This window comes from Carlito syrichta, unplaced genomic scaffold (assembly GCF_000164805.1).
Source record: "Carlito syrichta isolate Samal-C Ts95f unplaced genomic scaffold, Tarsius_syrichta-2.0.1 Scaffold304574, whole genome shotgun sequence".
NCBI classification, from domain to species: Eukaryota; Metazoa; Chordata; class Mammalia; order Primates; family Tarsiidae; genus Carlito; species Carlito syrichta.
Genome location: NW_007248670.1, coordinates 237,213 through 260,516, shown reverse-complemented (window position 1 = coordinate 260,516; position 23,304 = coordinate 237,213). Strand labels below are relative to the sequence as shown.

At 49.5% G+C, this 23,304-nt stretch overlaps 2 protein-coding genes across 3 annotated transcripts in view; one reads left to right on the top strand and one right to left on the bottom strand.

The window, feature by feature from the left end:
• ITSN2 (intersectin 2) overlaps nt 1-20,320 on the top strand; it is a 131,511-nt gene extending 111,191 nt beyond the window's left edge. For both annotated transcript variants that reach the window (XM_021713494.1, XM_021713495.1), the window contains 11 exons: nt 1,383-1,504; nt 5,069-5,175; nt 6,083-6,266; nt 11,157-11,255; nt 12,802-12,969; nt 13,392-13,607; nt 14,185-14,306; nt 15,053-15,135; nt 18,215-18,298; nt 18,788-18,961; nt 19,417-20,320. In XM_021713494.1, coding sequence (XP_021569169.1) covers nt 1,383-1,504; nt 5,069-5,175; nt 6,083-6,266; nt 11,157-11,255; nt 12,802-12,969; nt 13,392-13,607; nt 14,185-14,306; nt 15,053-15,135; nt 18,215-18,298; nt 18,788-18,961; nt 19,417-19,574 — 1,517 coding nt within the window. In that variant the 3' untranslated portion in view covers nt 19,575-20,320. The remainder of the gene's footprint in view (nt 1-1,382; nt 1,505-5,068; nt 5,176-6,082; nt 6,267-11,156; nt 11,256-12,801; nt 12,970-13,391; nt 13,608-14,184; nt 14,307-15,052; nt 15,136-18,214; nt 18,299-18,787; nt 18,962-19,416) is intronic.
• Nucleotides 20,321-22,643: 2,323 nt separating this feature from the next.
• The window catches only part of LOC103262635 (protein FAM228A-like), a 61,209-nt gene continuing 60,548 nt past the window's right edge, over nt 22,644-23,304 (bottom strand). The window contains exon 13 of the mRNA XM_021713492.1: nt 22,644-22,913. Within this exon, the coding sequence (XP_021569167.1) occupies nt 22,728-22,913 (186 nt within the window). The 3' untranslated portion in view covers nt 22,644-22,727. The remainder of the gene's footprint in view (nt 22,914-23,304) is intronic.

Genomic DNA, 23,304 nt, shown 5'->3' with positions numbered 1-23,304 from the left:
TGTGTTTGGGTCATTTCTTCAGCCTGTGAGACACAGTGCCTTTCCTTTTGGGGAAAGGAGAAACTTCATGGCCTTCGCTGGCTCAATTTGTCGGGTTTTTAACACAAGTGATTCCATTTGATTCTGACAGTGTTCACTGCTTTTGTTTTTTATTCTGAGAAAGTGTTTCCTGAGGTATTTCGTCTTTCACTGTACACAGGCAAGCCCTCAGCTACTTGTTGAATGATTCTGCAGTGATGTCACTTCATAGTTTGACATCTAGTTCATCTCTGAGGTGCCTGTAAATTGATCCAAAGTGAACACCAACTCTCTCACCCTGATGCAAGGTTGCTTGTGACTTTCCTCAAAGTTACCTCTGCAGTGTATCCAAAACCAGTTCTTTGTTCTACTGGGTTAAAACTGTAGTCTTGTTGGCTATCACTGGGTCCTGGGAATTTTAGGTCTTATCATCTTAAAACTTTCCTTTGAGAAATCTAGAAACATGTTTTTCAAACATTTTTTTAACAGTAGCTCACAGTAAGAATTATATTTTATATATCCAAATACATGCGTAACTAAACATTTTCACAGTATTTACCAAAGCTGTGCACGGGGTATTTTCTGTTTAAAATCTGGGCCTGACTAGCATTTTTTAAAGAACTAAATTGATGTAATGACCTACTAATGGTCCATGACCTGCAGCTTGGAAGAACTGGTCTCAAGTATTTGATTTGTTTAATCATTTCAATAACTTCAAAAATGTGTTGAGATTCTTCACAAACTCCTCACAGTCCTGATCGCTTTGAGGTCATTTCTAAAAATTTTTTTTTTTTTTTTTTTGAGTTGGAGTCTCACTCTGTCGCCCAGACTGGAGTGCAGTGGCCACTCCCAGCCACCGCAGCCTTGACCTGCTGGGCTCCGGCGATCCTTCCGCCTCAGCCTTTCAAGTAGCTGGAACTACAGGCGCGTGCTACCACACCCGACTAATTTTTTTATTTATTGTAGAGATGAGTTCTTGCCAAGTTGCCCAGGCGGGTCTACGAACCTGCGGGCTCAGGCAATCCACTCACCTCGGCCTCCCAAAGCACGGGATTACAGGCTGAGCCACCGAGCCCGGCGCTAAAAATTCTTAATTCCATCATTACTGCTCAGGAAAGAAATCAGAAGCACATGGAAGTGGTACAGATGTTGCTAATTTGCCACTTTGGAGTGATGAGTGCAGGCTCGTCAACGCCAACTCTTTGCATGTGCGTGCTGCTGCGCAGAGGGTAGCAGTGCTCTTTTGAAGGCTGTGTAGTTCTCTCAGAGCAGCTTTTGTAAACCCAACGCATCTGCTGATAAATGTCAATTTTCAACAAAGTCGACTAAAATAATATTGTAAGCTCTACCCTGTTTTTCCACAGGGTGTGCTGATCTGCAAACCTTGGACACAATGCAGCCAATTGAGAGGAAAAGACAGGGCTACATTCATGAGCTGATTCAGACTGAAGAGCGGTACATGAATGACCTCCAGCTCGTCGTCGAGGTGAGGAGACTGTCTCTGACTCGCTCCTGGGGTAGTTGCTGTCTCCCAGAGGAGATGGTGGGCTTCGGTCTCAGGGCTGCTTCCACGCAGAGGCAAAGCAAGGCTTCACTTGTGATGTGTGAATTCACAAATCATGACCCGGGCTCTCACACCCTCTAAATGCTGTCTCTGCCGCTGGATAGAGCTTGAGGTTGAAAGTCTCCAGTCAGCTCTTTCCCCCAGATGAGGTCATTCAGAGGGAAGAGGAGCAGAACAAGAGGGCATTTGAAGGCTTTAGCTGGATGCGGTCAAAGGCCCATCAGAGAAGGATGAGTATGTAGAGTGCATGTGAAGGCCCTAAAGCAGACTTTTCTACCTTGAACTTTTGCCTAATTATAATTACATTGCTGTTTTGACACCTAACATTTTCATAAACTTTGATACTTCTGAGGGATTATGAAGCAGTGAAAGTGTTCCCCTCATGTTTGCATCAGTTTAGAAAACCAAACAGGAACATATTGTAAAATATTTCCCAAATATCATATATCTACCGTTTCTTTATGTTTGCGCCTGTTAATGTTACCAGTGACCTCTAAGCTAATGACAGCCGTCCTCATTAGAGTAGCACTCAAAAATGATCTGTGCTTGAGCAAACAAAAAAAGACTCTCTTGGCCGGGCATGATGGCTCAGGCCTGTAATCCCAGCACTTTGGGAGGTCGGGGCAGGAGAATTGCCTGAGCCCAGGGGTTTGAGACCAGCCTGGCAACTTGATGAGACCTCATCTCTACAATAAATCAAAAAATAAGACAAGCGTGGTAGCACACATCTGTACCAGCTGTTTGGAAGGCTGAGGTGGAAGGATCCCCTGAGCCCAGCAGGTTGAGGCTGCAGTGGCCGTGAGCATGCCACTGCACTCCAACCTGAGCGACAGAGTGAGACTCCAACTCAAAAAAAAAAAAGAACACAACTCTCTATTATACTTTTGGTACCATGGCTTTTAGTTTCAGTCAATGTGTCAAGGCCCTCAGGTAAGGAGACTAGTTAAATTAGCAAATCACTGAAGAGGACCAGTGTCCGCACACAGACCCAACAGATGCAATATATGCTTGGCCCTGCACCCAGGAGCAGGATGTAGCGCCAGCTGCATTCTTCTGCACCTGCTCCCTGGCAAGTCCTGCCCTGGATCCATTCTCCACCCCAAATGTGGGCCTAAATGCCTGGGACATTAAACACTTTTCCTCTCACTTGCACACTATCCTGCACTTCTCGGCTGGTAACATCTATCTTCCCCACAAAACAGTGAGCTCCTTGAGAGCAGGGATGGTGCATCCTGCATTCCCAAAACTTAGCCTGGCTCTTTGGAGGACTTTCCATAAGTGCCCAGTGAATTAAGTGTGTTTATGTCTGCACTTCTCTGACTAGAACAGGTGGCCTAGGAAGAAAGCCTGTCTTTTTAAATAACCCCCTACAAGGATCAGCCCTGCTGCTGGTTAGATTCCAAGCCCAAGGGATTATAAATGGTGTGGAGGCCTCTCTGACACTAACACTGAAGTGAGCAGGGACCAGGGTGCTTGCCCCGCCTCAGGCCAGTCACTTGATCACTTGGGGCCTTTTGGTACTTTTGGTACCATGGCATTTAGTTTCCAGTCAATGTGTCAAGGTCCTCAGGTAAGAAGACTAGTTAAATTAACAAATCACTAATGCCTGCTCTGCCAACCTGATGAGATGCTCTGAAGAGCGAGGAGTTATATTAGGGTCCAGGGTTTAGGGTGAGAAACACTGTTCACGGTTACCATTCTTGGGAAGGTTCCAGAGGGCCGATCATCTTATTCCCATCCACTTACCTCACCAAACCTGGCTCAAAGCAGCTACGTAGAATGACTAAAGTGACATGAATGAATCAGTGAACAAAAGGACAGGTACACCACCAGCTGCTTCCCTTGTCCTTCGGTAGCAGCCTCAGAGCAGATCGACCATCCTTCAGGGCATGCTCTCACAGGAGTCTCCTGGCATCTTCAGTCTGACTTGGAACCATAAAACCCTCTTCGGGACTTCTGCCTGAATTCTGTGAATCCATGTTCAATTCAACTCAGTGAACATTAATTGAAAACCCACCATGTGCAAAACACTATGCTAGAATTGAAGAAGAAAGTTCTCGTCCTCAAGGAGTTTGGAGTCCTGTTACTGTTACAGTAGGGTGACTGAGGACTGGAGCCCAGAGGAGGGAACCCCCGCAGCCAGAAGGACTTTCCCAGTTACTTGTTGGACAAGGACAAGTTTGCTTTGCCAGGAGGAGGAAACGGAAGTGGGAAGGCATGTAGAAAGGGAGTTGGGGACCTGCAGATTGTCCAGTGTGAAGAAGTACCTGGCCAGGCTGGTGAGGACAGCCAGGAGACCTCACAGGCCTCGTGAGCCTCGAGAGTTGGCATCTCATCAGGGGGCCAGCAGGAAGCCTGGGAATGATTTTAATAGAAAGCACCATGTCATGTGTCTTTTGGAAAGGTCACACATGAAAAGAGCTGTCTCACTATTTCCTTAAGGCTATTAAAGTCATTCCCTAGGAGTTTTAGTTGTTGAGTGGAAACTTGGGCTTAGAATAAAAAGAGTTGAGTTTAAGTTCTATCTAGCTCCTCCATATTCTGACAATATGACCTTGAGCACTCACTCCTAATGGGTCAGTTGGGAATGATAATGCCTGACTTAGCTTCACCTACATCATCTATGTTATGACTCGAGAACTTGACAGACACACACATGTGTACCTGCACATACACACAAACATCTACAATTTGCACGTCAGCGCATTGTGAATCTTAAGTACTGTGGAAATCAGATGTAGGGTATTACTGTTTCCCCTTTGGTCAACCAACTTCTGAAATCCACATGTGCTTGGGGTTAGCCTTGGGGGGGTAGGGTGAGGCGTGACCCTGGTTCTGTCATTGAACTTCCCATAAGCTGTTGTCCAGGATGCTCAGATGCTCACCTAGCGACTGCTATGCTTCTGTGACTCTGCAAGCACCGTGTGTGAGTGCTTTATGCCCATGGTGTTGTTTAACCTTCACAACATCCCTTTGAGACAAGTAGGAGAATCTTAATGAGGAAGTTACTAGATCTCAGCCTTTAGAATCAGCTCAAGAAGCAAACAGTAGAGAAGTCATAAATATGCTTTTTCAGAAAAGCCAGCCGGGCTTGGTGGCTCAGCCTGTAATCCCGCGCCTTTGGGAGGCTGAGGTGAGTGGATTGCCTGAGCCCGCGGGTTCGAGACCCGCCTGGGCAGCGAGACCTCATCTCTACAATAAATCAAAAAATCCACTGGGCGTGGTAGCGCATGCCTATAATTCTGGCTACTTAGAAGGCTGAGGCGGAAGGATCGCCGGAGCCCAGCAGGTCGAGGCTGCGGTGGCCGGGAACGGCCACTGCACTCCAGTCTGGGCGACAGAGTGAGACTCCAACTCAAAAAAAAAAAAAGAAAGAAAAGCCATGATCTTGCTAGTTCTAGTGTATGAAGACACTGTGGTTTAGACCACACATAGGCTGTATGACCACACTCACGCTAACTCATTTCTTCTGTGTTTTGATTTCAGGTTTTTCAGAAGCGGATGGCGGAGTCAGGCTTTCTCACTGAAGGAGAAATGACCTTGATCTTTGTTAACTGGAAAGAGCTCATCATGTCTAACACAAAGCTGCTGAAGTGAGTTGTGAGCATGACCTATCCTTGCAGCTGGCCACCCCCAACTTGGAGGCTGACTCACACATGTCCCTCTGTAGGGGCTACTTGAGCTGATTTCTACTCCTTAAGGCTTGTTATTTTATTACCATTTTGTGGAATGCCCTGTGACTGTAAAATGCATAACTATTTAAGAAAGTAAAGAAATAGGGCAGCCCTTCCAGTCCCCTTCCACCGAGGGAGCTTTTCTGTCCTCTCAATAAATCCTGCTTTCTCAAAGAAAGAAAGAAAAAAAAGAAAAGAAATATAACAAAGAAATACTTTGGTTAAACAAAGAAAAAAATTAAATCATTACACATGCAGTATATTAATCTATGGTTCCTAAATATAAGACATGCTTGCCTCTGGCAGTAGGGTCAGAAGAGAGCTTTAGCTCATGGCGGCCCAGACAACAGTGTGTCGTTGGCCTCCTCAGTCCCCATGGGAAGCTCCATCCCTTGGGGTGGTTTTGTACCCACCATACCTGTAGGATGGCTCCCTCCACACCTGTCCTCCACAGCTCCTGCTCCCGTTTTTCTCTCACAGACTAGAAATTTCCTTCTTCTTGGTTCAACCAAGAAGAAGTTAGAATCTTTCAAAAGAAACTTAGCTAAGAAGCTAAGGTGAAACCAGAACAATTCTAAAGACCTAGAGGCACTCAAGTGTAAACTTCATTTTCTTTTCCTTCTTTGCTGACGATTCACCCAGGTTGACCTAGCCAGCAGAGCTCTCGGCCCAAGCAGCCTCCTCTTCCTCCTGACTTTTCCCTCCCAGTGCCAGAGGTTCTTAGGTCATTCATGGTCATCATTACCATTGGCCTCCCAGGGCATTCATCCTTTAGTTACCAGGGACATTCATTTAGAGACAGCAAGTGAGAATATGGTGTTTGCAGGGCCTTGCGGGTACGGAAGAAGACTGGCGGTGAGAAGATGCCTGTGCAGATGATCGGGGACATACTGGCGGCTGAGCTGTCCCACATGCAGGCTTACATCCGCTTCTGCAGCTGTCAGCTTAACGGAGCAGCTCTGCTGCAGCAGAAGACAGACGAAGACGCAGACTTCAAAGAGTTTTTAAAGGTAACTCCATTCCTGGCCTTGCAGGTGTCTGTGCTGGGATAACAGCAAGGCCATCCCCATTCTGAGCCTGGAAGCAGCAGCATCCAATGGTCCTGCAGGGAATCTCAGCAGTGGAAAAAGGCATTCCCATCAGTTCCTAAAGGAAACGAACATGGCAAAGAATTTTCTGATTGCTTTGTGTTGCCTTTCACATAGACCTGATTTTTCTTGGCACTGGGACCGTGATTTTTTCCATCTAATCGCAGAGTGTTTTGTTTTTGTTTTTTTTTAGTCAGGGTTCCCTGTCACCCAGGCCGAGTGCAGTGGCACGATCATGGCTCACTGCAGCCTCCCCTCTTTTGCTCAAGCAATCCTCCCACCTCAGCCTCCCAAGGAGCAAGGACTACAGGCATGCACTCCTACACGTGGCTAATTTTTAAATGTTTTGTAGAGACAGGTCTCGCTATGTTGCCTAAACTGGTCTCAAACTCTTGGGCTCAACTGGTCCTCCCACTTCGGCCTCCCAGAGTACTGGGATTACAAGCATGAACCACCACGCCTGGCCCAGAGTTTTTTTTTAAGCATATGTATTTATCAGCTACATTTTACTCCCAAAGAACCAGCCAGAATGTCACTTTCCTAATTTTGTAAATTGCATTTCCTTAATAGCCATCTTATTCCAGAATAATATAAAATAGCCTACCTAAATGCATAAAGTGAAATAAGATAAAATTTTAAATAACTAGATGAATAAACTGTGAAAAAAGGAAATGAGAGTAGGAGTAGAGACAATACCAAGAATTAAGATAGCACGTAAAATATGTATCTGGAATCCTAATCATATGCCAGAAGTGTGCACACATTCATCAGAGGTTCTAGAAACCCTCAAGAAGACAAGGAAAGAATCGGTTCCATGATGCCATGGTCATAAATTAAACATGAGGAATAAAGCTAAAACAGTGCTCAGAAAGAGAACATAATGTAGAAGAGAATGAATCAGGAGCATCCTTCCATGAGACCACAGTGAGCCTCATATGGCGAGTTATTATGACAAAATGGCACATTCCGAGAAGTCATTTTCGTGGTGGTTGTTCAGATTAGAAACTATCGCTACTTGTATGAAAATGATGAAGGGAATGAAAGTAAAATGTGTTTTCTTTTTTCCATTCTTTTTGGATTTTTTTGCTTATGAAATACTTCATATTGGGATCTATTATACAGCCACATCAGTAACTTAAGGGAGACTGCATAATTTTAATATTTTCATTGTCAAAAAAGAATGAAATTAAGAATAAAATGTAAGATATGTAGGCTGAGAAAAAAATCCCAAAAGGAAAATGGAGGAACTAATAAAGATAAAAACACAAATGATATCAATATATTCAAGAACTGGTATCTCGAAAATAATTTATAAAATGTAACTCTCGGGGGAGGTGACAGCATTGCTTTTCTGTAAATTATGTGATGCAAGCTTTTTTAAATCTTCTGGCCCTGATGCTTTCTTTTTGTTTGTTTGTTTTGTGTTTTTGTTTGTTTGTTTGTTTGTTTTGAGTTGGAGTCTCACTCTGTCATCCAGACTGGAGTGCAGTGGTCGCTCCCGGCCACCGCAGCCTCGACCTGCTAGGCTCCGGCGATCCTTCCGCCTCAGCCTTCCGAGTAGCTGCAACTACAGGCGCACGCTACCATGCCCAGCTGATTTTTGATTTATTGTAGAGATGAGGTCTCGCCAAGTTGCCCGGGCGGGTCTCGAACCCGCAGGCTCAGGCAATCCACTCATCTCAGCCTCCCAAAGGCGCAGGATTACAGACTGAGCCACCAAGCCCGGCTGATGCTTTCTTATTTTATATTGAATGATCAGTCACCATGTCCCCCTTTTTGTCCCTGACTTGAGATGTATGAAGGCTTTTGGTCTCCCTGGGACTGGGTAGAGGTGTGGAGGCAGCCAGGGTTTACCTGTACACTGGCTGGAAACCAGTTCAATAAAAGCACACACCTGAAACATGAAAAAAAATACTCTGATTAATAGAAAAAGCGAGAAAAAACACAAACAACAATAAGAATGGATATAAAGATATCTCTTAATTAAAGGCCATATAATTAAAAAATACATGTTAATAAATGTGAAGAGATTAACAGCATTTGTAATTTTCTACTAAAATTCATAAATTGACTCAATAAGAATAGAAATTCCTTTTTTAAAAAATCTTACTATATTAAAATACTGTTAACTAAGACAAAAATTGAGAAACTTAACCCAAATAGGAGCTGAGTTCACTTGATGAATTTAATGATGAATTCTTTCCAGCTATGAGGAATAGATTATTCCATATTATAAAACTGTAGAGATCATGGGAAAAAATAGAAAGACACCAAATTCATTCTATAAGGCAAAAGTAGCCCTGACTCCAAGACTAGCTTCTGTATTTGTATTTAGTTATAATTTTTTAATTTGTAACCCAATATCTTTTACAAATAGTTGTTAACTGTTAATTAAAATAATAGTTCAGGCCAGGTGCAGTGGCTCATGCCTGTAAATCCGCACTTTGGCAGGCCAAGACTGGAGGATTGCTTGAGTCCAGGAGTGTGAGACCAGCCTAGGCAACATAGCGAGACCTCTTCTCAACAAAAAAATCAAAAAATTAGCTGGACATAGTGGTGCACACCTGTAGTCCCAGTTCCTTGGGAGACTGAGATGGGAAGGTTGCCTGAGCCTAAGAGGTCCAGGTTGCAGTGAACCACGATCATGCCACTGCACTCATCTGGGTGACAGAGTGAGATCTTGACTCAAAAAAAATTTTTTAAATAACAGTTCAGACGGGCTCAGTGGCTCAGCCTGTAATCCGGCGCCTTTGGGAGGCTGAAGTGAGTGAATTGCTTGAGCCCGCGGGTTCGAGACCCACCTGGGCAGCGAGACCTCATCTCTACAATAAATCAAAAAATCAGCCGGGCGTGGTAGCACATGCCTGTAATTTTGGCAACTGGGAAGGCTGAGGCGGAAGGATGGCCGGAGCCCAGCAGGTCAAGGCTGCAGTGGCCGGGAGCGGCCATTGCACTCCAGTCTGGGTGACAGAGTAAGACTCCAACTCAAAAAAAATAAAAATAAAAATAAATAAAATAACAGTTCATAAAATCAACCATCCCATGGGAAGAAGAGTCTGTCATCATCAAATAGAATTGTCTCAGCAGGCTATGAAATGTCATGCCTAGGACAAGATAGGCTTCAGAATCCCAGCCCATCGCCACAGTTGTGTGACCACGTTATTTAACGTATGGGCTCGTCAGTCCCCTCATCTGTCAATGGGAGATAATGAGATAAAGGACTTCAGCATAGAGAGCAGCACATTATTACAAGGATTCAGTAAAGGATCACTATATTTTTCCTTACCATGACCTCAGGGATGCAAAAATGGTCGATGTGGGGACACTGAGGACAGATGCCTTCAACTGGTGATAAAAGCAGGAGGCAGGGAGTCACCTGGGAATGAACTGGAAGAAAGGGAAGGAAACCAAGACCATGGAAATAAATCTCGGTCAGAATAGTTAGGTAAATGCAGACAGAACTGTTAGTACATGTGCATGTTTTAAAGTAGTTAGTAGTACAATTAAAAACAGGGCAGTTACTTTCTAAAGCATGATAAAGGATTGCTGAAATTGTTAAATAGCAATAACAATGTAAACAAGATGTCAATGTCATCACAATTGTAACAATAGTAAAAAATAAAAATAGATTACAGTCTCATAATGAAAGGCCTGATTTTAGTTATCTCAAACAGCAAAGTCTAGCAATAAGCCGTGTTCCAAAATGTTACTTTTGTTAAAGGCTCAGAAAATATAGAAATAAAAAGCATGAAGATACTTGTTATAGCAACATATGTAGATATAAGTATGTCCAAAAACAAAACCAAAAATGGGGCAATTTACGTGTCCAGTAGTGGAGGGATGATTAGGTAAATTATGGTAAGTGTATTTTTCAGTCATTAAAAGTGATCACCCTGGAGTGCTAGCTACTCTCTTCAGCGTACTTATACTAGGGGGACAAGCAAATAGGATGTGGCCCTTGGCCCCTGGCATCAACTGTCTAGTAGGGTAGGGACACTTACGTGACGCCTCTGCCTGAATTACCTGATGCGGCTGTGGTGCGTGCTGAGGGGGCCAGGCCAGGGTCAGGAGGGGAGGGAGGTGTCCAGGGAGAGCCTAAACAAGGAGAAGCAGGACCCGAGTCTTCAGGAGCGAGTGCGAACCGGCACTGAGAAGAAAGGGCAGGGGCAGCTCCAGCAGACGCTCACACATGCACTGCCTGGCACACAGTAGGTGCTCAGTGATGGCAGTGATGGCTACTGCTCAAGAAAGAACAATAGGCACGCAGAGGTAGGGAAGTCAGAGCTGTGCAGAGTGGGCGTCCACGATGCTCCGAGGTGTACGTGTGGTTGGTGGGTGGGTGCGGAAAGGTGCTACCACCTCCAACAGGGATGCAGGCAGAGGAGATGGCCCTTACCAGGGAAGGTGAGGACCATGTTTGGGGCGTGTTGAGACTGAGGTGCCTTTGGGACGCCCAGGTCAGAAGGAGTGCAACACGGCAGGCTCAGAGCTCCAGAAAGGTCACAGACACCGGGACTCAGCTGGGGGGGTGCTGGGAGAGGGGGAATGTGGAGAGCCACGAAGGCCAGTGGGCTGGGAGAGGATGACTCTAGAAGCAGAGGAGGGAGTGATCACCCAGGCTGCGAGCGGCACATGAGAAGGAACTGGGGACAAGGTGACGTGTGACTAGAGAGAGCCTGATGCGCATCACTTTGGATCCCGAGTTATTAAAAGAAATTTGAACCCCAAAAGGTGACCAAAGGCGGGCGTGTGGCCAGTCCTTCCTGTGCTAGGAGCTATGATGTCCTCACAAGCCTCTGCGTTACTTTGTAGAAGCTGGCATCTGACCCTCGGTGCAAAGGAATGCCCCTCTCCAGCTTCCTGCTGAAGCCCATGCAGAGGATCACCCGCTACCCTCTGCTCATCAGAAGTGTGAGTGCTCAGGCGGGGGCGGGCGGATCTCAGTTAGCAGCAGGACCTGCTGAGGCTCATGGAGGCCAGATCCTCAGGGAGCCTCCGAGTATGCCAACCTCTCCTGCACGTGGTGTGACGCTACAGAAGGTGGGCCAGGCACCTGTGTGTGCGTTCATTCATGTGTGTGTGTGCTCATGTGTGTCTGTGTGTGTGCATGGGAACACACATACAATCCGAAGGGCTGAATCCTTGGAGTGGGTAAATAAGGAAGGCTTAAAGTGTCACTTGGATGACTTGTCATGACCCTTCCAAGAAACTCCCCCAGCATCTGCATCATAAGTGTGTCTGTCCAGGCAGGACAGAGGCCCCTTGAGGTCTCAAATGTGGATCCCGACTTGAACCCAGAGATAGAGTAGAGTTGACCTGGGCTTATCCTTCTTCTGAGAACCACATCCATCTTCCATCTATCATCTGCTTCCAGGATACATTCTCTCTAAAATCCCATCTTTGAAGTGCCCATTGTCCCTGCTTGAGCAGTCATTCCTTTTGCTATAAGCGGTGTGGACCTCCTGAAGAGAAGGCAGACTTTTGGTCTGTGAGCTACGTGATCACAACGTAGAGCTCGTGTTACCGATGCCTAGCTGAACTGACCTGGTAATACAAGGTCTGCAGTCCCTTAATTGTAGTATGTGGGGTCAGATGTGTTTCAGCATTCAGAATGTAGTTCAAGTGCCATACATTATGTGGCGCCCCAACTAAGCCTGGGGCAGCACTTGTAACCAAACACATGAACATTCCTACAGCGAAATATACAGATAATCACTGTAAGTAGAATAATAATTACATCTTTTCTCTTCAGGCCAGGTTTTGCCACCAAATGATACTAAAGAAAAACTTCAGGCTTCCAGGCCCTTGTGTGTTTTAGAACTGTAAAGAAAGGACTGTGGACCTGTCCAACTAGAGTGAAGGGTCCAGACAGGAGTCGTCTGGTGACCAGCCTGCTGATATCTGGAGGGACCACACAAAGTCATATTCTAGCCCCTGTTCACTTATATTTGTGGCATGAGTAGTTTGAAATCACATCTGAATAAACTGAATGCATTTTTCTCTACATGCTGACAACGTGATTTTATTGTATTTTTCCTGTGGCAGGGGAGTCCTTGCTTTCACCAGATTTTCAAAAGGATCAGTGACCCCCAAAAAGCTATGAACCATTGCTATTCAGCACGTTCACATTTACCCCAGGTTGCAGCCAGTTCATATTGGAGGGCTCTCCCTGGAGACACAGGGCTTAAATCTGGGGGCGCGAAAAGTAGGAGGGCACGCGTTAACAAAAGGCCTGTTACCAGGACCCAGTGAGAGGGCAACCAGAGACCCACACATTTCAGAGCAGTTGACCCATTTGGCACTTGTCACACCCTGTGGTAACAGCCATCTGTCCCTGTTGTGTCCCCAAGACTTAGGGGACTACAGGCTTCTCAAGGGCAGAAACTGTCATTGTGTTCACGTTGCATTTCCAGTGCCCAGCATAGCTTCCCACGTGATGCAGCCCGTTCTCTTCCAGATTCTGGAGAACACCCCAGAGAACCACGTGGACCATTCCTCCCTGAAGCTGGCCCTGGAGCGTGCAGAAGAGCTGTGTTCTCAGGTGAACGAGGGGGTTCGGGAGAAGGAAAACTCAGACCGACTGGAGTGGATCCAGGCACACATCCAGTGTGAAGGTCTCGCGGAGGTGAGGCCCGGGCTGTTCAACCATATCCCGCCGGGGGCTCTGGGTGGGGAACCAGCTTCAAGCCTTCCCCTAGTGTGGACCATCTACTCCTCAGTTCAACTTGTGCAGACTCACCATCCTGCTCCTACAAAGGCACTCCACTTCAAATTGTCATCGTCTTCCTTTCTTGTAACGAGAAGATTTGGGTTTCTTGTTTTGAGCTCTTTGAATTCAGCTGGTAAAATCAGTATTCTGTGGGTAAAAGTGATGTCTACTTGGCCAGTGTGAACCCTGAAGAGTTACAAACGTGAGATCTTTTGTGTGAAGGTGTAGGACTCTTGCCACATTCCCACCTAGTAAATTCTACCACAGAACCTTCAGGCCCAGGGTTCTGGGATGATTTGTGCTGGGATTTAAAAAGTGACATTTTCTTTCTCTTTAAGCAACTTATTTTCAACTCTCTCACCAACTGCCTGGGGCCCCGAAAGCTTTTGCACAGTGGAAAATTATACAAGACCAAGAGCAATAAGGAACTGCACGGATTCCTCTTCAATGACTTCTTGCTTCTCACCTACATGGTCAAGCAGTTTGCTGTTTCCTCCGGCTCTGAGAAACTTTTCAGCTCTAAGTCCAATGCTCAATTCAAAATGTATAAAACGGTGAGTACCGCAGACCCGGCAGTGGCTTCAGGGGCCTCACAAGGTTCTACCTTGACCTGAGGCCCTTCCTGGCTGAGCCTGCGCTGTCCTCGTGGGACTCTTCACCGGCCTCCAGAAGCTCACGCTGCCTTTGTTGCTTCCCAAGGGAAGGGCCCAGAGTGGCTGAGCCCTCGCTGCCCGCGGATGGCCGTCAGCCGGGTCCAGCTTTGAATTCTGGCTGCCTCCCTGCAAACAGGACACCGGGTCCCACCACTGTCCACATTCAGCATCAGGTCTCTGTAAACTGAGCCCAAGCACAGTGCCAACTGTTGGTGACAGGGGAGAGAGCCTTTGGCATCAGCAGTCATGGCAGTCATGGGCGTGCAGACTTCCTGTGCCCAGTTCCATGAGACCTGATCCACCTCGGTATTTACTTTTACAGAATGGAGGCCATCTCATTTTTTCTGTGTAACAGACCTTAGACACTAGACCCTTTCTCCTTCTCAAGGCTCTTCAGAACAAACAGAACTCCCTGGACATAGCGGGTAGAGTGTTCTGGCCCATCTCACAGCCTGTATCTTGGCCCTAACTCTTGCAGCCCATTTTCCTGAATGAAGTCTTGGTGAAACTGCCCACAGACCCTTCCAGCGATGAGCCCGTCTTCCACATTTCCCACATTGATCGGGTCTACACCCTCCGAACAGACAACATTAACGAGAGGTCAGTCATGACCATGTGTGGCCTGCCTTGAACTTTGGGAGAAAGCCTGGACGTCTCCCGCTGTCGTAAACCTGTCCCCGTCCTTGCTCAAGCCCCACTGATTCCGTGTCCCCAGCCTCTCTTGACACGTTCCCTCTGCTCCGGTCCCGTGGATCGGCTCGGTCCCTGCAGCCACCTCCTAACATGCCTCCCCGCTTCAGCCGCTCCTCACACTACTCCTCAGTCTTCTCAGTGGCAGATCCCACACCTCAGGCCTCTAAAACCCCCTCAGGATGCGCCCTCAGGCGACCGTCCACTCGCTTTGCTGGTTTCCAAGGTCTCCTTGTGCTGCAGGCCCTAGCCCCTGCCCTCTACCCACAGACCGAAGCGCACTCGCGTGGGGTGCGCTCCTCACCTCAGTGGCGCTCCACAGCGCTCCAGGTGGCAAGCCCAGGGGTGCTGCTCCTCCTCTGTGAGTAGTTCTCCGTGTACTAGAACCTACCTTGTTCTGAATTATCCATGGGGTCAAGGCATCTTCCGCCTCTGGGTCCCCAGCACCTCACAGATGCCTGGTGTTTTGTGAGTAGCAGGAGCCCTTGCTAGAGATTCTCAGTGCGATACTCAGTTGGCATAGACATCTTTCGGATGAACTGTGAGGTCTGTGGCTGGAAACTTGCTGGGCCGAGGTTAGCAAGAGAGAAGAAGGCACGCAGAGCCAGGGGGCCCTTGGGGTGGAAGCCGCCAATGCTGCCTCTGCTTTCCCGCAGGACCGCCTGGGTCCAGAAGATCAAGGCGGCGTCTGAGCAGTACATCGACACAGAGAAGAGGAAGCGAGAGAGGGCTTATCAAGGTACTGGGGTGCCCTGGAGGGTGGAACCAGGCACGGGGCACTGGGGACAGCAGCTGCTGCTCCTGCACTGAGGCTGCGACTGGGGAGGCCTGAAAGTCCAAAGACCAGGCCCGCTGAGGAATCAGACCGCAGATCACCCCAGCCCCCTAACAGACGCAGGCCTGTTAGCACCAGCTCGGAGCCTCCTCTCGGCCACAAAGTCTCCCCCGCTCCTCGGCCCACCCATTCTTCACCCCTTTCTCTCCACAACGCTCCTCGCCTCTGCTTGGTCCATTTTTCACCTTCAGACTCCACGCAGTGGTCACATCCCTCCTGCCTCGGGACGCCCTCTGCTCCCCTTGCTGCCTGCCCTCTCCCTCCTCCGGGATCCACCCTCCACCCTCTCCCTTGGCAGCCTCTGCCCTGGGTCTGTCCCCTCCTGCTCCTCCTCACCTTGTAGACTTCGCCTCCTGTCCCATCAGCGACACCTGTGACCTAAGCCGAGGCTTGGCTCGCTTTCTCTGCGCCGGCTCTCTCTCCCAGTGGCAACAGTCCAGGCTCCTCCTTTCCTCTGGGCCCCACTGTCTCCTGAGGGCCCTCCTGCCACAGCCCTGCCTGAGCCTCCCCCGCCTCTCGTCAGCTCCCTCCCTCGGGCCCCACTTCATCCCTGCTTCCTGGCAGGCTGGCTGCCCCCTCCCAAGCCCACACCTCAGACCCAGCCCCTGCAGACACCCCACCCCACTGCCCTAAGCCTGCCGGACATCGCACATTGGTGTTTCCAGTGGGATCACCAGCCTGCCTCCAGCAGTGGCGCCTCCTTGGGCAGTCTCTGTGGACCAGCATGGCCCTTAGCCACCGAGCAGAAACGCCCTCGTGCCCGTCATCCAGTCAGCTGCTGTGTCCTGCAGTTCCATCGCTGTCTCTCCCGTCGTCTGGCCTTTCCCAGTGCCACAAGCTCTCCCGTCGACCACCCAGGAGACAGCACAAGCTCCCCTCTTTCTCCACCACCCATCCTCTCCATGGCTGGAGTGTTCTGTTTACAGAACTGTTCTGAGTACGCCTCTCCCTGCTTAAGTAGCTTTCCTTTTGCCTCCCAGCTTAAGGACAGATTTCTTAGCCCAAACTCAGGGCTCACCCCCCAAATTACCTGTCAGGCAGCCCGTTCCCCAGTGTCTCCCTGTGCCCAGCCCAGCCCACGGTCGCCCTGCAGGCCTCCCTCCATCCAGAATGCTCCACCTCCACCTCCAAATTCTTCCTGTCCTTCAAGGCCCAGCACACCCTGCCTCCCCATGCCCCCTTCCCCCATGACATGCCCTAGTCAACATGACTCCTACCTGGAGCCCCTGCTGCCCTTGAGTCTGATGTCCTACTCTGGACTTTAGTCCTCTGTTGCTTCTGCTGAAGGCCCCATCCCCCTCTTTTCTCCCTTAAGGGCCACAGGCTCCCTGGAGGCAGGGCCCAGCATGGGACTTTGCTCAGTGTGCTCTGTAACTGCTGTGTGGACTGTGTCCTCTCTGTTCATGGATGGATCACGCACCTGCTCCGTGTAGCGGCAGGGGTCTTTGTCATACACCCTCCCCACCCCACCCCACGGGACCTCTGACCAGAACTGTCAGGGCTGCCACACTCTGCTCTGGCCTCTCTGTGCCATCCCCCGCTGTGCCCACCTTCTGCAGCCCCTTCCCCGCTGGAGGCTTCTGCTTCCAGCCACCCTCTCCTCCACCTTCAGCAGCTTCCTCCCTGTCCAGGCCACCCCCTTAGGCTTCTGGTGCTCTGGTTGCAGCTCTCCATTGTTTTTTCATTCAGGTTTCCCTTGTTTTGTTTGCTCCTGAAAGGTACGTGTAAGTTGGCTTTTGCTAATCGAATGTTATTTTAATGGTAACTTAAAAGCTTGCTATGGAAAAATCAATGGCTGAATCATTTCATAAAGCATTTAATGATCTTTTAATTGGCCAAAGATGTAAATCAATGTTCTTCTGAGTGTTACATACCATTGGTATCTGTACATGGTATATGCACTGTCCATGTGTTCAGCTCTTGAGATGTTTATCGATGACTCACTCTGTGCCAGGCTCTGGCCTAGGCTTCGCCGGGCCCACAGAGGTAAGTAAGCCCCACCCCCTCCTCCAGGGGAACCGAGTGCACACTCCCAGGCAGCGGGAAGTGCAGGGCATGCGCCCCAGTATGACCCACAGAGAAGGTCATACCCCCTGGCCTTGAAGAGTCAGTCACATCAGTCACTCACCAAGCATATTTTTTGTTAGTTTTTAAACCCTCGAAGGCAAAGCCTGTTTAAGTACGTTTCATGTTTACCAAGATAATGTGAGTCGACTGACTCATTTCTGTCCATACAGAAAGCCTTTTGAGTCCCCCTTAACTGGAACAAGGCCTTAAGTCAAACTTCCTTGTCAGCTGTAATGTCTGCATATTGGAACGATGTGAGTGGTTCAGACTTTGGTATCGGATGTTGAAATTTTGACCCTGCCATCTAGCAGCTCTGAGCTGAGTGCACTGCAGACCTTTCCAAGCCTCAGCTTTTCTCATGTATAAGATGAGGAGCTACCTTACAGCATCATTATGCAGTTTAAATAATTTGTGCCAAGGTCTAGCCCATGCCTAACACAAAGTAAGTATTCGGTAAATGCCAGCTGCCACTAAGTGCTGAATAAATCGTATTATTATTTTGTTACTATTACTGTGAGCTAGGCAATGGAGGAGTTAATACAAGGAGAAAGCAAATAGTCTGTGCTCTACAATGGCTCCTGTCTGGCAGAGGCACAGACACGAGACAGACTTTCAGACCCAGCAGGCCGTGGCTGCTCATAGGTCAGGGATTGGATGCACAGAGAAGGGAAGGGGGCTGGGAGGGGGATGTGAGGTTGCACCTGGGTCTTGAAGGGCGAGTGGGATGCTGATGGGTGGACACAGCAGGTGACACAGAGGCGGCGACCAGGTGCTGGGCGGTTGGGCCCAGGGCAGTGACAGATGGGGGTAGCGTTATGGTTGGCTAGAAGGACAGATTGTGTCGACAGCTTAGCAGCGTCACTGTGCCCTCTGCATCCCAGCGCAGGGGCTGACATGACCGCCTTCCCTCCTGCAGCCCGCTCTCAGAAGACTTCAGGCATTGGGCGTCTGATGGTGCACGTCATTGAAGCTACAGAATTAAAAGCCTGCAAACCAAATGGTAAATGCTTTCTTCCTTCAGAGACATGGTAACTGCCCCACTCTTTGCTGATGAGTCTTCTGAACACTGGATAGCGGGATACTTTTGGAGTCAGCATGTCCAGTGCCACTGAAATGGTGATAAGCTAGTTTATTGGACCAATATTATCCTCACTGTTTCCCCAGTAAGTACCACTGCCTGCCTTCCTGGTGCTTCTGCACGGAGAAAGCACACCGCAGGCTGCACTGACGTTACCCACGCCTGCTCTGTGGGGGCAGTCCTGGCGTTCGAGCTCCCAGTCGCTCCCCAGACTTAGGCTGTTGTCAGTCCTGGGAACACGGAGGCTGTGCCACCAGACCACAAGGCGAACGTAGCCCCCCAGGCGGTGACTCCTGCTGCTGTGGTCCCTGGTGAAGCCTCGTTTCAGATTCTGCTGCTGCTCAGTGATGGCTGTTAGTCAGTCGTTTCAGCTACATGCGCCACATGTGTCTGTGGTTTGTTTCTGTTCAGGAAAGAGCAATCCATACTGTGAAATCAGCATGGGCTCCCAGAGCTACACTACCAGAACCATCCAGGACACACTAAATCCCAAGTGGAACTTTAACTGCCAGTTCTTTATTAAGGATCTTTATCAAGATGTGCTGTGTCTCACCATGTTTGACAGAGACCAGTTTTCCCCAGACGGTAAGTGTGACTCGGCGAGGGGAGCTGAAGTTTTTCCCAGCTTTCTAGATCCTGGGTCTGGATCCAGGATGGTCAGCCCTATGTATGCCCCGTGACGCCTCAGGGAAAGGACACTGGCCTGTGGCCGCTCACCTTGGCAGCAAGTGAGTGTCCTTCCTCAGGGAGAGAGGGTGGCCTCGCTCCCAGTCACTGCCGGCACACACGAGGTCACACTGCCCCGGCACATACCGATGGGCAGAGCATTCTCAGTGCAGAGGCTTGAGTGCCTGTCAGTCACCTGCTCTCGCGCCAACTGCCGTTCTCCATGCGTCCACCCACAGTGGCAGACATCCGTAAGTCCCGAGAAGAGGCTTGTTGTGGGTCAGAACGTGTTACAAATCTCATCCCAGACACTCCTCCTGATGTAGGTCTTTCTAAAGAAGAAAGACTTTGACGCTCCTGTGTTTATTCACCAGATTTCCTGGGTCGTACTGAAGTTCCAGTGGCAAAAATTCGAACAGAACAGGAAAGCAAAGGCCCCACCACCCGCCGACTACTGCTGCATGAGGTCCCCACGGGGGAGGTCTGGGTCCGCTTTGACCTGCAACTCTTTGAGCAAAAAACTCTCCTGTAGGGGCCTCCGAAGGACGGCACCCAGGGATCGGCACAGGCTGGGTGGGGAGCAAGGGACTGCGCTCTCCCAGGCCGGGGAGTCATGAGCCTCATCCATCACACAGCCACGCGCTGGGGCCTCTGTCCTGCTGCACACTAAGTCGCTAGCAACCTATGCAAACCCGATCTTTCCTACAAATAAACCAAACCCCTAGCACAGTGCCTTGGATTAGTGTTGACATGTTCAGCTGCGGTTAGATGCCAAGGTTTCCATTTCAGGGCTATAAAAAGTATTATGTGGAAATGAGGCATCAGACCGCCAGAAGTTAGCGCTCAGTTGAATGCGTCCACTGTGGAGTGGTTTGGTGATGCTGTAACCATTCCACGCCATGTGACCGCTGCTGGGCCACAGCCACTCAGGAGGGAAGGGTTGGGATGGAAGGCTGTGGCCTCAGTGCTCGCGTGGCCTGAGGCTGAAATCGAGTCTACTCACGCACTGACCACAGAAACTTGATCAATTTATTCCCAATTAGATTTTATCATTCTCTGCTAAGACAATAGAGTTTGAAAATAAGTGGGAAAGCTTGAGTTACTTTAAATACTGTGAACTCTAATAATGTGGAAAGTATTTTTCAACTTTAATTTTCTGAAGTATAAATTATTTATGTAAATTCCTTGTTTTGCATATTTCATAGGACATGCATCTTTAAGCTTTATCATTGCCAATATGTACAGAAAGAGAATAAAAACATAAGTTTATGAATGTCACTTCTCTCAAGGCTTGACTCATTTACTTTCTATGTGAGAGGCTTCTCTAAGGTAACTTCAGGGGATGCCTGTAAGGATTTCCTTTCTGACACCGGAAGAAAACCAAGGACAGGGTGAGGATGGGCCAGGAGGCCTGGAGCCTCCCCTGAATCTCACTGCGCTTGCCCATGAGGCCCTACCTCGTGTTTCTGGGGCTTGGTCCTTCGATGGTGGAAGGGCTGCCCTCCGGGGGCTGCACCGACCCAGCTGAGCCCTTCAGCTTGGCTTGCTGATAGATACCTTGGGGTCCACAGGGAGAAACACACCGATGCACACCGTCTGGCAGGCCCTTCTCCAGCTGCAGAAGCCCCATCTTGCTCTGTCCCGTCCTGTCAGCACCACAGCCACACCTGTCTGAGCTGCCTGCTCGGCTTCTGAATTTCAAAATGTGAAATTTGTTTTGAATATTGATGAAAATAAGATCCTATACACTAAATCCCTGCATTCATGAGTAAAACTGGAAGATCTGTCCTTTTCAAGGGGTCACTTGGGCTGCAGGAGCCTTAATTTCTAAGCAGGTTTCCGGGCAGCTGGAAAAACCAGGAATGGTTACATGTCCCAAGGGCTCAGGCCTCCACCAGAGCCCCTGCTTCTGTTTAAACATAATGACTGGGGCCATCACGGTGGCTTATACCTGTAATCCCAGCACTTTGGGAGGCCAAGGGGGCAGGATTGCTTGAGCCCAGGAGTTTGAGACCAGCCTGGGCAACACAGTGAGAACTTGACTCTACAAAAAAAAATCAGAAAATTAGCCAAGCATGGTGGCGCGTGCTTATAGTCCCAGCTACTTGGGAGGCTGGGGTGAATCACCTGAACCCAGGAAGTCAAGGCTGCGGTGAGCTGTGATTATGCCACTGCAATCCAGCCTGGGTGTCAGAGTGAGACACTGACAAAAAAAACCAAACAAATTGGCAAAGAAGGGCTGGGAATAAAATCAATATATTCAAATTCTAAAAACCCTTTGCCTTTGCTTTGTTGGTGTAAAAAAAAGAAGAAAACTTACTTATTCCCTGTATTGATCCTGGGCCCTGACTGGTTAAAACATAGACATATGAGAAGAGACACCACTCGTATGAAACCAAAACAACCGAACATATCGCTTGCTCAAGGGGGCGTCTGACTGGTCAGGCACAGCCTTGCTGAGCAGAGTGGCCCGCTGGCCTCCAGAGTGAAGGAGTGGGTTTGCTGGTCACAAGGCCATCCTGGGCGGTGTCAGCAGTGAGACTGCCCCTGACGGATCAGGCAGGTTCAAAAGCAGCTTTGAGCCGGGCTTGGTGGCTCAGCCTGTAATCTCGCGCCTTGGGAGGCTGAAGTGAGTGGATGGCCTGAGCCCGTGGGTTCGAGACCTGCCTGGGCAACTTGGTGAGCCCTCATCTCTACAATAAATCAAAAAATTAGCTGAGTGTGGTAGCGCACGCCTGTAGTTCCAGCTACTTGGAAGGCTAAGGCAGAAGGATCGCCGGAGCCCAGCAGGTTGAGGCTGCGGTGGCTGCGAGTGGCCACTGTACTCCAGTCGGAGTGACAGAGAGAGACTTCAACTCAAAAAAAAAAAGCAGCTTTGGGCTTACTTGGAACCGTAGCAACAGAACCACCCTTGCGTTCCCAGGACTGTGGGGACTTTAATCCTCGCTAGTGTGAACTGTGGCTGGTGCCATTTCTCCAGCACCAGATGTTGGATTTGGGAACAGAGGAGCCTGCAGGGTCAGAGTCAACTTCTGTGGAACTGTGGAGAACAGGGAACGTCAGTACGGCACAGCCAGCAATCCCAGGCCCCCACTTTGACCCAGGAACACACATCTGCCCTTGAGGCATCAACTGGAATGTGCGCCTGGTCTTCTGGAGGGCATGTGGGGGTGGTGCACCCCAAGTCTCTGAACACCCATCCGGAGAGGACTAAGCAGATGTGCTTGCACGTCTGTAAGTCTCCCCTCTGCGGAGGAATTTGCAAGTACTCTTCTGGAGCAAGGTGCCGTGGCGGGGAGGGGACACCCTCTGAAAGGGGACCCAAATTCTGAGCAATCTGACTTCCATTCCAAAGGCTGAAGGTGTGTGAGGAGTGAGTGCGCCCTGCAGAGGTGGGCAATGTGGTGGCACCAGCGAGACTGGACTCGGAGTGGAACGCTGCCGCTGTTGAGCAAGGGCATTGACCTTGAGCAGGTTGCCAAGCCTCTCTGAGCACGTCTTGGGAGATAATCGTACCATCTTGCTGTCAAAACTTTTCAATGAACCCAAAACACCTCACACAGTTCCCGGTTCATAACAAGAGCTCAATACACAGTAACTGTTACTTGAATATTTCTTGCACTTTATTTCCACTTCTCGAGAGAGAACACATGTCTGCAGTATTTTTGTCGTCATCCAGACGCGGCTAACCCGAGCCGGCCGAGCGCCCTTCCGCGCGGTGGCTCTGCCGGGCCGCCCTCTGCAGGGACGCCAGGTGCTTCCCCAGGACCTCCGCCGTCATCACTCTTCTGGCCACAGGCTGCGGCCCCCATCGCTGCCGGCTGTCCCCCGCCGCCCAGGAGCGGGGCCTCTGCCGCCTGGTTCCTAAGACCTGTTGACAGAGGAGGAGGCCTGAGCGTGGGGTAGGGGGGGTCGTGGGAGCAGAGAAGACCCTGCTGACCCCGCCCACACTCCCTCTGCTGGAACCGAGACACCCCAGGCCGGTTCCCAGCCAACCCTCTCACCTCGCCTCTCTCACTCGGGTTTCTGCAACCCCCAGACGAGGCTTCTGATATCTTTGGATTCCACATAGGACCAGGCTTTTTAGGGCATAGGTAGCAGAGGTGGCTAGCTGTCCACAGATGCTGCCCTGCCATTATGTTCACACTAGCCAGGGACTACTGTTCCCAGCACCCCTGTACCCTCCAGTTAGGGACAGACATATGACTGGGGCCTGGCCTATGGAATATCAGGGGAAGTAACATACACCACCTCCAGGCCTG